The sequence below is a fragment of the Phoxinus phoxinus genome, assembly GCF_949152265.1.
Source record: "Phoxinus phoxinus genome assembly, chromosome: 7".
In the NCBI taxonomy this organism is placed as follows: Eukaryota; Metazoa; Chordata; class Actinopteri; order Cypriniformes; family Leuciscidae; genus Phoxinus; species Phoxinus phoxinus.
Window position 1 is genome coordinate 12,779,480 of NC_136882.1, and position 13,015 is coordinate 12,792,494.

Here is a 13,015-nt window from a genome sequence, read left to right on the forward strand (position 1 = left end):
GGAGTGTTTAAAATATTCGCTGAGGGCGAGACTTCGCCTCTCCTCACGTCACAGCTCCGCCCTTAGCGTGAATATTCATGAGCTGAAGGCCCTGCGTGCCCTTGCGTCATGACGTAGCGCGACAAATGCGGATCCCGATTGCTGCAGCCGCTTGTCAGTGTGACGAAGATTGGCACCCAGGTAAGCTGTCACTCAAACTCGTCTTTTTCCGTTCCCTATCAATCAAACAATCCGAGCAACACAAAAATGCCCGGGGCTGAGTGAAAGAGAGCATACGCTGTTAGGGGCTCATGGGAGTTGCATGGGACAGTCGAGACAATCTTGTCCTGTAAATCTCTGGAAGTAAAAAAAAAAAATGTCGGCTTTTTAATGGACAGGAGGTTTCTTTCTAGCGAAGGGCGAGCGCTGAGGGAAGGCCCGTGTTTAGCAGCTCTCAATCAGGCCAGATGATCGCGAGACAGCCGTCTCCGGCCTAGATTCATATCGTTATGGATGGATTTTAGACTAACAACAATTAAAATAGCACTTTAATGGGCATTAAATTGCGTTCACGTCGAGGACAGCGCTCATGTGCAAGAAGTGCGAGGCATTAGGATGAGGTGTTGCGGTTTGGCGCTCGCGGGCGGCACGCGCGCCCTGTGTGCGCTGCTATAGCGACTCGCTCTCAGTGTTTGCTAGCGCGCTAATGCATGAGCTAACCGCTCTGTTCGTTTCTTACAAGGCGTTTTCTACTTTAGCGACAGCTGCTAACTTTACGGTTTATAATATGAGCCCAAATAATGTGAACGTTTATGCTAGACTGACGAGTGTTTTCTTGTTCTCCAAAGTTTGGTCAAGAGTCAGTAACGTTAGCTAAACTGACCGCCGCCGACTGACTAACGTACAGTTTAGTGCTTCACGTCTCCGTCTCCTTACACCAATAACGCTTTAGCTTGACTTGTTTAACTTGGACATGTTTATTTGTACACGAAATCCTGTATGTATTCTGGTTAAGATTGATTTACATGTCCTTGTCAATATATGAATTGAGCATAGTTTTGCACAACATTGTGCTTGGCAATGAATAGCATGTATGTATATTTGTAAAGGGATTCATTGAAAACACGCCAGCTGAATGTCTCGAGACCTGAAATATTAAAGTATTGGTGCCCACCAGAACAGATGTGCCAGTGGGTGTGAATGTGTTGTTGTAGCGTGGAAATGGCGTTCTAATAATAAATACCCATTCTCATGTGAGGGACCCCCCATCCTAAAATGTAGCAGATGTATATATTTTCATATATAAATACCCCATTTATGTTGTGAAAAATGTAATATATATATATGGAAAATATTTGTTCCTAATATTACATTATTTTTTCTCACTATAGTACTGTACGGTTAGATGCATTATTTATTTAAATGTATTTTATTATTTTTGTATTTATTTTTGATAAATTTGTATTATAGTATTATTTTACAGGATGTTTTTTTTTTTTTTAAGTAATGCATTACAATATCACATTACACCCTAAAAAAGTAACTGTGAGAAAAAGGCAGTTTAGTGAAATCTGGCACTCTGGTAAAGCCACGTCATGTTTATTTATGCACCACTTTATACAATAGATTGTCTTTAAAGCAAGCAGCTTTAAAGTATTAAAGCTGTATACTATATAGCTTTTACAGTATTAAACCTAAAACAGTGTCAGTACCTCTTTCAATTAGAATTGCGGCTTCATTCTCTACTATAAAGCTGCTCCCCAGTGTGTCCATCTTTTTACTCACGGACGTCCGACCTCGAGGGGCTGAACAGAAGAAAATATTTCCACGTCAAAGAAGGCGGAGCCTCAGAGCCACTTATGTACCCACTTAAGTTTGCCTTGCCTTTTTTTTTTTTTTTCTGAAACAAACACAACACAAACTTGGGTTTGGCCTGATTTTGTTCAAAATTACGTCTCACCAGATTGTTCTTCGATTTCGTTTGAAGTGTATCGGGGCCTTACTCATGTTTTCTCTCAACGTGGGGACAGGAGAGGTGTCAGTTCTTTGAAAAATAAACTCAGATATTTTGGAGTAAATTTAAAAGTAATGCTTTTCTTTACTAGACTGGTCCTACCAGACTTGTACATTTCATTTGTACAGAGAGTCTGGCCTCTCTCCATTGACAAGCGTTAACTTCCTTGTAGGCGGGTACTCTGTTGAAGTTTAAAACTATTGGATCTGCCCAGAGCTACTCTGGATCTGCCATAACCAATCGCTAACGTTTGATTGTGACGTATGACGACTCAAACTAGCGCACAACCCCATCGTTCTCAGCCACTCCCTCTGTTCCCTGATTGGACTGGTAAAGAATTTACCGGAGAAAACCCAAGAATGCACCACAATCCCAGACGTAGTTCTGAAGGAAAATGATTAAAAGAATATTGAGCGGGAGTACGTAGGAGGGCGGAGCCAGGCTATTTCTTTACCCCAACACTGATTATTATTATTATTTTATTTTTTTTAAATTACCGGTACACCAATTTTCCACAGACTCCCTAGCACTCCCTGGTGGCCCCCTTAAAAAACCCTTGCTCTACAGTACAAAACATTGCATTTCAATATCAACACATTAAGGCTTCCATTTGCAAGTTTTTATTATACATTCCCCTTTTAACGAGCTGCATATAATAAGAAAGAAAGAAAAAACTCGACCATACATTTAAATAAACCAGTATTGATTGATTCCATCGAATAAAAAGTGGGTCATGCATTCATTAACTACTGTAATGTTGTTTGTGTCTAGAACATTTAAAAAATATATATATATTGCATGTGGTTACTTCCAGGTCCTTTCCTGCTGCCTGCCCGTATAATGCCCCAGTGTTGGCAGTGCCCACTCTGAATATGATGGCTGCCCAGTCTGTGTCCATAGACAAATATCAAGAGGGAGACCAGCAGGTAGACATGATAAATTCAACTGTCAAACTAATATTTTACTGTTTGGCGCTTTCCATAAGTATCATACACTTTGCTGTCTTTTTTTTTTTACCATTAAATATTTGCTCATTTTAATTTTGACAGTATTTACACTTTCTACAGCATAACAGAAATAATTGCAGCCCATTTTCTTTTTACATAATTTAGTAGGGGTGGGAATCACGGTACCATACGATACGATACATGGCTCATGATACCGATAATATCACGATGTAGCAATTCTGCGATAATCATATTGTCAATCCTATTATGATACTTCAGTATATCTGTCTAACTACGAAAACAAAATGCGAGTGAAAAGGTTAAGTGCAGGTTTTCTCTCTTTATTAAAGAAAACAGCACAAAAAGTTTTTTAATTAAATTGAACATTTCAAGTAAATAAATATTTTATCAGGGTTCGTACAGATACTGTGAAATGAAATTCAAGGACTTTCAAGGATGTCACTTGAAGCACTACTTTTTTTCAAGCACTACTTTTTTTGGTTTTCAAGGACTTCAATCAGCACTTATCAAACAATATCTTTATCATCTTTCAATTTCTAAAAAGGTAAATAGATCAACAAAAATAAACCAATAAAACAAAATGGTACAAATAAATGTAGCAGATGCTATGACTGTGGTGACTTTAACCATTGAAAGGATAAAATGACAAAGATATCGCTTTCCTTATTCAAACTGATTTTTTTCTCCCATGAATATACGATTGACCTGAAAAATTAAAGCTGTATCATATACTTGGATATTTATGAGCAATATCACACTCATAGCCATGCGAAATGGCTCTATATCTATATCAGAAGGGCTGCAGCGTTCATTTTATGTGAAAATATTGTTTCATTGATAAAATCGAACACAAATTTCAAATATATTGTCTAATTCAAGTGCTTTTCAAGTACCTTTTCATAAATATGGCTGTGTTCCAGGACTTGAATTTCAAAAAGTCAAATTCAAGCTTTTTTAGCACCTTGTACAAACCCTGTTTTATGCTTATACTTTTTAAAATCTTAAAGTTTTCTTTGTGTATAAACTGACACATTTAACTGATTATCGACTTGTTTTATCTAAACCTAGTAAATTGCAAAATTTACATCTACATAAATAGACATCTTACATCAATTGTAATATCTCAGTGTTTACCAGCTTCCTTAAAATAAACCTTGGAATCGTGTTGTCAAAGATACCGACTTGGGTATGTGACGACACCAAGCATTATAATATAGTGTTGACTAAATTGATCAAGTTCAATAAAAAATATTTTATATAGATTTTTTTTACATTTTAATATGTAGTTGATTTTTATAATTTTTTCAATAAAATAAATCAAAGTAGGGTTTTAAACTGTACAAAAATGGCAAACCTAATCAAATGAATAGAAATGTAAATGTTTACTTTGACCTCCTGAGGTTGACAATCAACATTTAATTTGATTTTGTTTTTGCAAAAAAAGTAACAAAATCTCATAAACCAGGGTTATAAACTGTACAAGAATTAAGCCTAATATAAAACTAATAATAGAAACTAAAGAACTATTATAATACTTTATTTGACCTCCTGAAGCTGACAACATTTAATATACATTTTATTTAAATATTGAATTGCTGTCTATGCATAGCCGCGGGAACATATTTTATCTAGGGGGTGGGTGCTGGGGGCGGGGCTTAATGGGGCGGGGCTTGATATTGCGGGGTGGAGATGGTAGAGTATTTTAAACAAAATCATAATATTAAAAAGCCCAAACAAAAAGATGACCATACAAAGGAATGAGGACAGAGTTATGTGAGAACGCTCAGAACTCATGATACATTTTAAAAACACAACACAAAAATCTGCATCTTACCTTATGATAGCCTACATGCTCAGGAGTTAGTGCCGGTTCACACAGAATGCATAATATTTCAAAGCGAAAATGCAAGATGCCAAACGCGGGCAGTGGAAGAGGGAAAAACGCAAGGCGCGTTTTAGTTTAACTTATTTTAACTACAGTGCTGCGTTTTGAGAACGCTGTGTCATGCGCGAGACGCGAGCGCAACCAGAGGTGTAGTGGTAAAAAAAAGAGGTGGGTAAACTATAAATTCTGTTTACTAAATGACAAAACAGAGAGAACAAAAATATTTAAGAGAGATAGAGAGGGAGGCTTATATCCAGGGCACTTGTGCAAAACGAAAACGGTTGTTGTATTTTTAAAACGCAAAACACAATTTTAATTTGAACTCTAGGCTACACCAAATGCTGCGCAAAAAAATAAATATACACAAATTTTTGTTTATGACTTATTAAACATTTAAAATATTCACAAATTAATATCGATTATTTTATTTTTTTTACTATTTTTCTAAGACAAAATTAGAACCTGGAAATTATATTTTTCCCGCAGTGCTGAATTAGAAGAGGGGGCTTACCTCAGCCTACAGAAAGGCGATGTATAGGCTAGTGATAATAAATGTGTCTGAAAAAATAACGAGGCATTTTAATTGTTTATTAATAAACTATTGTTTTCTAAATCAGTGTCGGCTAAAAACATATCTCCATCTCTGCTGTTAAGCGGGTGCGCTTTTAGAGAGAAATGCACCTTTCATACGGATTACTTAATCAGAACAAAATGTATTAGCTTTCGATTCGAATTTGTTCGTTTTAAAGTGGACATTTCAAGCTTTAGCCTACATAGGCATATGCTGTATTTTGTTTCAGTTCTCGCGCTCCAGTTCACGGAGATCATGAAAGCGCACCTGATTGTTTTATTTTATTTTACAAAAGCACAACGTTTTCTTGTTATTGTACGTTTTCTTTTATTTACAGAAATAAAAGTAGTTACGAATAATGTATTATTATTTTCTGTATGACCAGAAATGATAGAGTATTTTAAGTTGTTTCACTGTTGATAGGAGTGTTCGCGCCCGCGCCTCCGTGCCATGCAGTGCGCGCTTCACACTCCGCTCCACAAACCCTTGGATATGCGTCAAAATCTTGTTTATTTGTGATAATCTTAGCCCTGTATTACTATTGTCTAATCCTTATTATGAATGACATTTGACAAATTGCTTTGTTCCTTTTTTGGATAAAAGCGTCTTCTAAATATGTAGCGCAACAGTTAAACACGACTAGTGCGTTCACACTGAAAAACAATGGAAAAGTAGCAGAGTGGGATGGAAAAATGCGTTCTCCTAATGCCAAAGAATGCTTTAATCAAGACATCTACTTAATTTTTTCACCGACATCTGAGTGAACAAGAACATGCATTAAATGAGTGTCAAATGAGTTCTGAGATGCTGGTCATCAACCAGTGTCACGTTACTCCATGCGGGATCGGCTTTTGCCTTTTGATATATACATTTCTTTTAGTTATAAAACCATATTCGACAACATATCAAAACGAAATAATCTTTAGAGTAATTTTATAAAGGTAGAAGGTGTTCATAAAAAACATGTTGAAAGTTATTTAAAGTCATGTCATCTTAAATGCCAATGTAGTGAAACAGCTGTCGTCAGGGGGTGCTGCAGCACCCTCAGCACCCCTACTTCCTGCGGCCATGTGTCTGTGTCATTTTCAGTACATTATAAAGTCACTGAGCTAAAAATGCTAAAATACAACTGTCAAGCTAATAGTTAGACCTAGTAAATGAAATGAAATCATTATGTTGTGTTTCCCCCTGCATTAGATGGATGTAATGGAGCAGTCGGAGAGTGATCTTGAAAAGGGCTTTGCCAATGGAAGCACCGGAAGCTCCAGCAGTCCTGTGTCCTCTGAGCCACAAACACAAATGGATGTCGACAAAGCCTGCATATATAGGTGACATAATTGTCCACATTTTTGTACGCAAACTCTCAAGTCAAATCTTGTATATTCTATAAATGTACACTACCCTTATAAATATATATTTTTTAAAGAAATTAATACTAATCAGCGAGCACATAGTTATTTTGAACTTTCTGGTAATCAAATGTATCGCGCTTTCCACAAAAATTTCTTAAAGGGGGGGTAAAATACTTAGTTTCAGTCAATCTCATGTTAATCTTGAGTACCTATAGAGTAATAGTGCGTCCTTCATATCTCCAAAAAGTCTTTAGTTTCATCATATTTATAAAATAAAAATACAGCTTTCCGATTCTATCCGGAAAAAGCCGAGGTCCTTGATTCTGGGCGTGGGCGGAGCTATAGAGTCAAGCAGGAGCGCGTGATACCGTTGTACTTACATGAATGGGGTGTTTTATCACTGGGACCGTGCCAGGTTTTAATTGCTACCGGTTTGCAAATCCAGCGACGACCTTGTTAATAAAACATTCGTCACTAAAATGACCAGAACACAAAACCGCACTTGCCACACTCCCTTGCTGTCCCGTAAATACAAACTGCATCCACTGTTCCAGTAACACTGGGTTCTTTGGGAAGCTGAACAAGGTAAACTTACCCTCACATCCCAAAACACACTTTTTTGGAGACATTCTTGACATCAACCATTCCTATTTAGCGCTGCTGATGATGATTTCCGGTAGTAGCGCGTCGATATGCGCTTGGGTCTTTCCATAGACAGAGGGTCTTTCTCTCCTCTGGTCGACGTGTGCGTGAACGCGCTTTTCCGAGAGCAATGCTCATATAAGGAGTTCCACTCTGGTCTACGTCATTAGATCTACGATAGAAAAAAACCAGCCGAAACGTGTTGCAACCCGGAAGTATGATTTTCAGCACAGAAATTCTCTGTTATTCGTTCAAAATAACTTTTCAAACTTTGGCCATTATTAGCATGAGAATCCATCTCTTTAACACTGTAAACAACTCTGAATACATGAAACACCATTGTACCCCCCCTTTAAAGGTAGGGTAGGTAGGATTTATATAAAAACTTTTTACCAAATTTGATTAAACTTTCTATATATATCAATGCATAAATAAAATGTAAGTACTCTGATAAAAAGAGTATAAAAATCGAGTGACTCTAGACCGTTTAATCTTCATTAAACACAGCTCATTATTTCCATTCGGGACGAATCACAGGATTGGCTTGCGCGACTGTCACTCGACGTCGCCATGACTACCGCCGTTATTACTGGCTCTGCCCACGTGCGCGCAGTCGCGCACCCGTTTTTAGGTGGGAGTGAATGGAATTAATGAGCTGTGTTTAATGAAGATTAAACGGTCTAGAGTCACTCGATTTTTATACTCTTTTTATCAGAGTACTTACATTTTAATTATGCATTGGTATATAAAGACAGTTTAAACAAATTTGAATAAAAGTTTTTTTTAGACAATTCTGACCTACCCTACCTTTAAGCAGCACAACTGTTTTCAACATAATAATAATGGATAATAATAATGTTTCCTCAATAAATCATCATATTAGAACGATTCCTGGTGGATCATGTGACACTGGAGTAATGATCCTGAAAATTCAGCGTACACAGGAATAAATGAGCTATTTTAAATTGTAATAATATTCCACAATATTACAGTTTTTACTGTATTTGTTTTACTGTATTACAGTTTTTATTTGACTTGAGATCAAATAAATGCAGCCTTGGTGAGCATAAGAGACTTCTTTCAAACACATAAAACATCTTGCTGACCCCAAACTTTTGACCGGTAGTGTATTTTACACTCAGATGTGTACTGGATCTGTGAGTACCACCTTGAACAGTGTCGTCTCTTACACGTGATTCTTCTCAACCGCAGACATCCTCTTTTCCCTCTCTTGGCTCTGCTGTTTGAGAAGTGTGAGCAGTCGACCCAGGGCTCTGACTGTGTGACATCTGCAAGTTTTGATGTTGACATTGAGAACTTTGTCCGCAGTCAAGAGAAAGAGGGCAAAGCCTTCTTTAGTGAAGACCCTGACCTCGACAACTTGGTAAGAGACGGATGGCGTCAAAATAGCTCATATTACTGTATATACTTTATAGCTTTGATCATGACTTCAAACTGACAAGTGTTTCCTTGCTGTCAGATGGTCAAAGCCATCCAGGTGCTGAGGATTCATCTGTTAGAGCTAGAGAAAGTTAGTGACCTGTGCAAGGACTTCTGCAGCCGTTACATTTCCTGCCTTAAGAGCAAGATGAACAGCGAGACACTACTGAGTGGAGAACCGGGCAGCCCGTACTCTCCAGTCCATGACCAGGTAAAGGCCTTTGCACTCTTATTGTAGACTCACCCTCAACGCTCAAAGCAAGTACATTGAGGAGATTTGTATTGTTGCTGTTGTTTTATTAATTTATTCTTTTGCAGCTGGTCAACTCTTTCTCTAGTGCCCTCAGCCCCCAAGGCCTTGTGGTGCCCTCGCCAGGTCTTCAACAAGGCAATGTTACAGTGACTGCAGTCAATCCATCACAAGTCGTCCCAGGTACACAGTTAATCTCTCTCTGATTTTGTCAATCCAATTCTGTTTAATATCTTGACGATGCTCAATGGGTTCTTTAGTTTAGCAAACAAATCGCTCGTGTGTGTGTAAATACTCTCACGTTCATGTTTTTTTTTTTTTTGCACAACCTGCAGAAATCGCTCGATGCCATTGCTGCTTCTGAAAACCGCTGATCAATGCTACATACCAACATGTTTGTTGACGCGTTTCCTGCCTGGAGTTTTCGTGTCACTGATTGGTTGAAGGACTATCCAATTGCGTACAGAGTCATTTGAACTAGGACTGGGCGATAAAACCATAACGATATGTATCGCGATAGACACGTAATCGATATCAATAAAAAATGCGTTCGATATAACGTTCGATACATTTTTTTTCTTCTTCGTCGGAAGAAACCAGAGGTTGCGAAGCAAGTTTGGTTGCATGAACAAGGCACTCACTCTCTGGTAACCTAGCAACATAGGGAGTGACCATAGGGAGTGACAGGGGGTCGCACACCGGACGAGAAGCGCAGCGCCGAGCCGCGTCTAGGACAACTCGAGGTATCGCACACCGGACGAGAAGCGCAGCGCCGAGCCGCGTCTAGGACAACTCGAGGTATCGCACACCGGACGAGAAGCGCAGCGCCGAGCCGCGTCTAGGACAACTCGAGGTATCGCACACCGGACGCACACTTCAGTGTTTCCCACACATAGACTAATTTGTGGCGGACTCAGAATCAACACCGGTCGCCACATATTGCGTTTTTTGGCGGCTGCCAAAGCGAATTTTTATCCAGCCAAAGAAAGCCTTATTTGATCGGTGAATGATGACTGACAACTGCGCTTGTGACAGGTCTCGTGTTACTGAAAGAACAAGAGAGCCCCTCTTCCGGCCGCGCGCACGCACTCTCACCGTCTTCAAACTGTCTTGCTCTCCCTACCTCGCGCATATTAATCAAAATCAATTGAGAATTGACACGAAGGTATATGGATGGCATTCTACGCCGGATAATGTTTTTTTGGGGGTTTTTTGCCCTCGTATCCTGTGCACACGCATAGATTTTATGTGCGTGAGTTTTGAGTCTAAATAATGGGGTGGCTGTGCGCAATGCGGTGCTGCGTCGTCTGCAAATTATGCAATACCATCGTCCCCTACTGGTAATAGGCTACCACAAACTTGTTTTTCCACCTTAGCCATGCTCACCCTTTGGAGCACAGTCATGGTTGTGTTGACATTTCTGCCTTTATAACTGAGGCCTGGGCATTATAATCAGAGGAAGGTTAAGTTTAAAATATATATATATTTTTTAATGTAATATAGTTTTCTTCTGGTCCTTATTTCAAATAGGTCATAAAAAATATCAATAATTATCGATATCGACCGATATGAAACACGTGATACAGTTTTCAGCCATAACGCCCAGCCCTAACTTGAACTACCGGTATGCCCGTTGATCACGCCTCTTGTGCAGTAGAAATACAGAGCAGACTCCCCAGACCAATGTTCAATCTAATAAGATTGAGCTTGGTCTGATGATAGCCAGACTGCAGGAAAGCTGCTTTTTCATTGTCGCAGACATTCCAATCAGAGGAACCATTGGAAACCACCAGACAAGAGACATTCCAGAAGTTATTAGTTTTCCTATAAAGAACAGGACGGGAGCTGCGTGGTCAGATGGTGCATTTGCAGATCCAAATTGACCTTTGGTTGCGTTCAAATATTTGAAGTTTTGTGGATAGATCGTATGGAAGTCAAATAATGCCAAATGTTTTTTAAATAAAAAAGCCTGTTGAATTGCACTACTTGAAAAAAATATGCATTGCATTAACCATGCTTGCATTTTAATGCATTGTATTTTTAGGGCTTGCATTTTTATGGGCTAAAATTCAACATGGTTGTATATTTAAGCTGTGGATATTTCAATTCAAAACATTTCAAACACATTTTCATTAATAAAAATATTCATATTTCACTTCCAAAATATTCAAACGGTTTAAAAATACAACCTTTAATATTCAACAGGCAATTTTCAGTCCATTTTATTTCGCTTTATAAATTCGCTTCCACAAATTCAATGGTTCAAATTCGACAGTAAATTTAACATTGACATCCAGGAACTGCAGGAAAAGATTACCGAGCATAATCTCCATCTGCTGTTAGTCGACCTCACCAGCAGGGAGTGCAAGCGTGTGTTTTTGACGAAGACCAGAGAAACAGTTAGCAACAGTGACTAGGGTTTCCCTCAATAATTCAGAATTGCTGGACATATAAAACGCTTAGCGTGAAACTTTGCGCTTTAAATTTATATTCTGAGTCCATCTGCTTGCATGTAGCCATATAGTACCTTCTCAATAAGGGAATATCGCATAAAACATTTGTGAAAAAGCACTGTTTCCATCCAGTGAGTCGAAGAGAACAAAATCATCACTTCTTGATAAACTGACGCTAAATATCACTAAGAAAAGTAGGAGAAGCCAATAACGACGACAGACTTTACTCTGGCGTTTCAGAATGACCAAAACAGCATTTCAGATTCTGTGCAAAAGGATCAGTCCACTGGTTAGTCTGGATATGCCGTCACATTATTATTTTTTTATGCGCATTGAGAAATGTATTGGCTAAATGTGTTACCATTGTAGTTTATGCGCATGTTTTCTTATCGGATAAAACATGTATCTGACTCAAACGAGCATTTTGAGAATTTTTAAGCATCTTGGCGATATCCCAAAATGCACATAAAAATGGGTGAATAGAAACATAGATTATGTGGGCTAAACTGTGGAGTATTTATCATTGCTTTGGCACAAAATGCATTCAATGACTACTACTTTCAATTTGCATGAATTCTTTCTCCCTCAAACACAATCCGTCAAACTCAGTGTACCTTACAGGCCAATTTGCACATGTTTACATACTCTTTTCAAAACTGTTCAACTTGAGTTCATAATCCTAACATAATACAAACATGAATAAGACCGATATTTGCTACATTTCTACAGTAATAATACCACATTGAAATATATTCCAAATCTAAAAAATTAAATGCTATCAAAACAATTAGATGTACACAGGTGTTAGTCTTTCAATTTCATTACCATCTATACAAAAGAGGAAAACATAGGAATAATTTTGTACTGTAAGGCAAACATGGATCATGTGACATGTACAGCAGCCGGTTCTAAACAGTAGAAAGCTGTCATTTTAGATTTTATAAGTGTTTTTAGTCATTGTTCAAGTGACAAAGTGTGTGTGTTGGGTGAAAACATTTGTTAGTGCTTGATTTGAGACATAAGTGAAGTGTTTTGGTAGATTTTGGATGTGAAATTGACTGCTGTGCCAAGCTAAAAATGCAACAAACATACGTGAATATTAGAGTGGAAAGGTGGCTTTTTAGAGTTGAAAAATGTGATTGTTTTATAAAGTCGTCTTGTGGCATTTTCATATATTTAGATGATTTAGTAAAAACATTTTGGGGTAACCCTTTACATGTGAACATTTTGAATCTGATTGGCATACGTGGCCATTTGTTTGAAATAATGATTCCTCTAATTTGAAATAAACTCTCCTTTTTGTGCAGGTAATACAATATATCAGCCAGTGACTATGGTCACACCACAGGGACAAGTGGTGACACAAGCCATCTCACCTGGAACAATACATATCCAGAACTCACAGGTTTGCTTTACACTCCAGCTGATCTCATTTAAACATCGATCATAGGCAGATTCACT

General features: G+C 38.2%; 1 protein-coding gene across 3 annotated transcripts in view; it reads left to right on the forward strand.

The window, feature by feature from the left end:
* The window catches only part of pknox1.1 (pbx/knotted 1 homeobox 1.1), a 17,371-nt gene continuing 4,356 nt past the window's right edge, over positions 1-13,015 (forward strand). Inside the window, exons 1-7 of one of the 3 annotated variants that reach the window (XM_079619332.1) lie at positions 1-180; positions 2,808-2,919; positions 6,615-6,745; positions 8,624-8,795; positions 8,892-9,062; positions 9,170-9,284; positions 12,862-12,959. In XM_079619332.1, coding sequence (XP_079475458.1) covers positions 2,866-2,919; positions 6,615-6,745; positions 8,624-8,795; positions 8,892-9,062; positions 9,170-9,284; positions 12,862-12,959 — 741 coding nt within the window. In that variant the 5' untranslated portion in view covers positions 1-180; positions 2,808-2,865. Of the gene's footprint in view, positions 181-1,865; positions 2,720-2,807; positions 2,920-6,614; positions 6,746-8,623; positions 8,796-8,891; positions 9,063-9,169; positions 9,285-12,861; positions 12,960-13,015 lie in introns of those variants that run through there. The other 2 variants (XM_079619333.1, XM_079619331.1) reach the window with 2 other exon arrangements.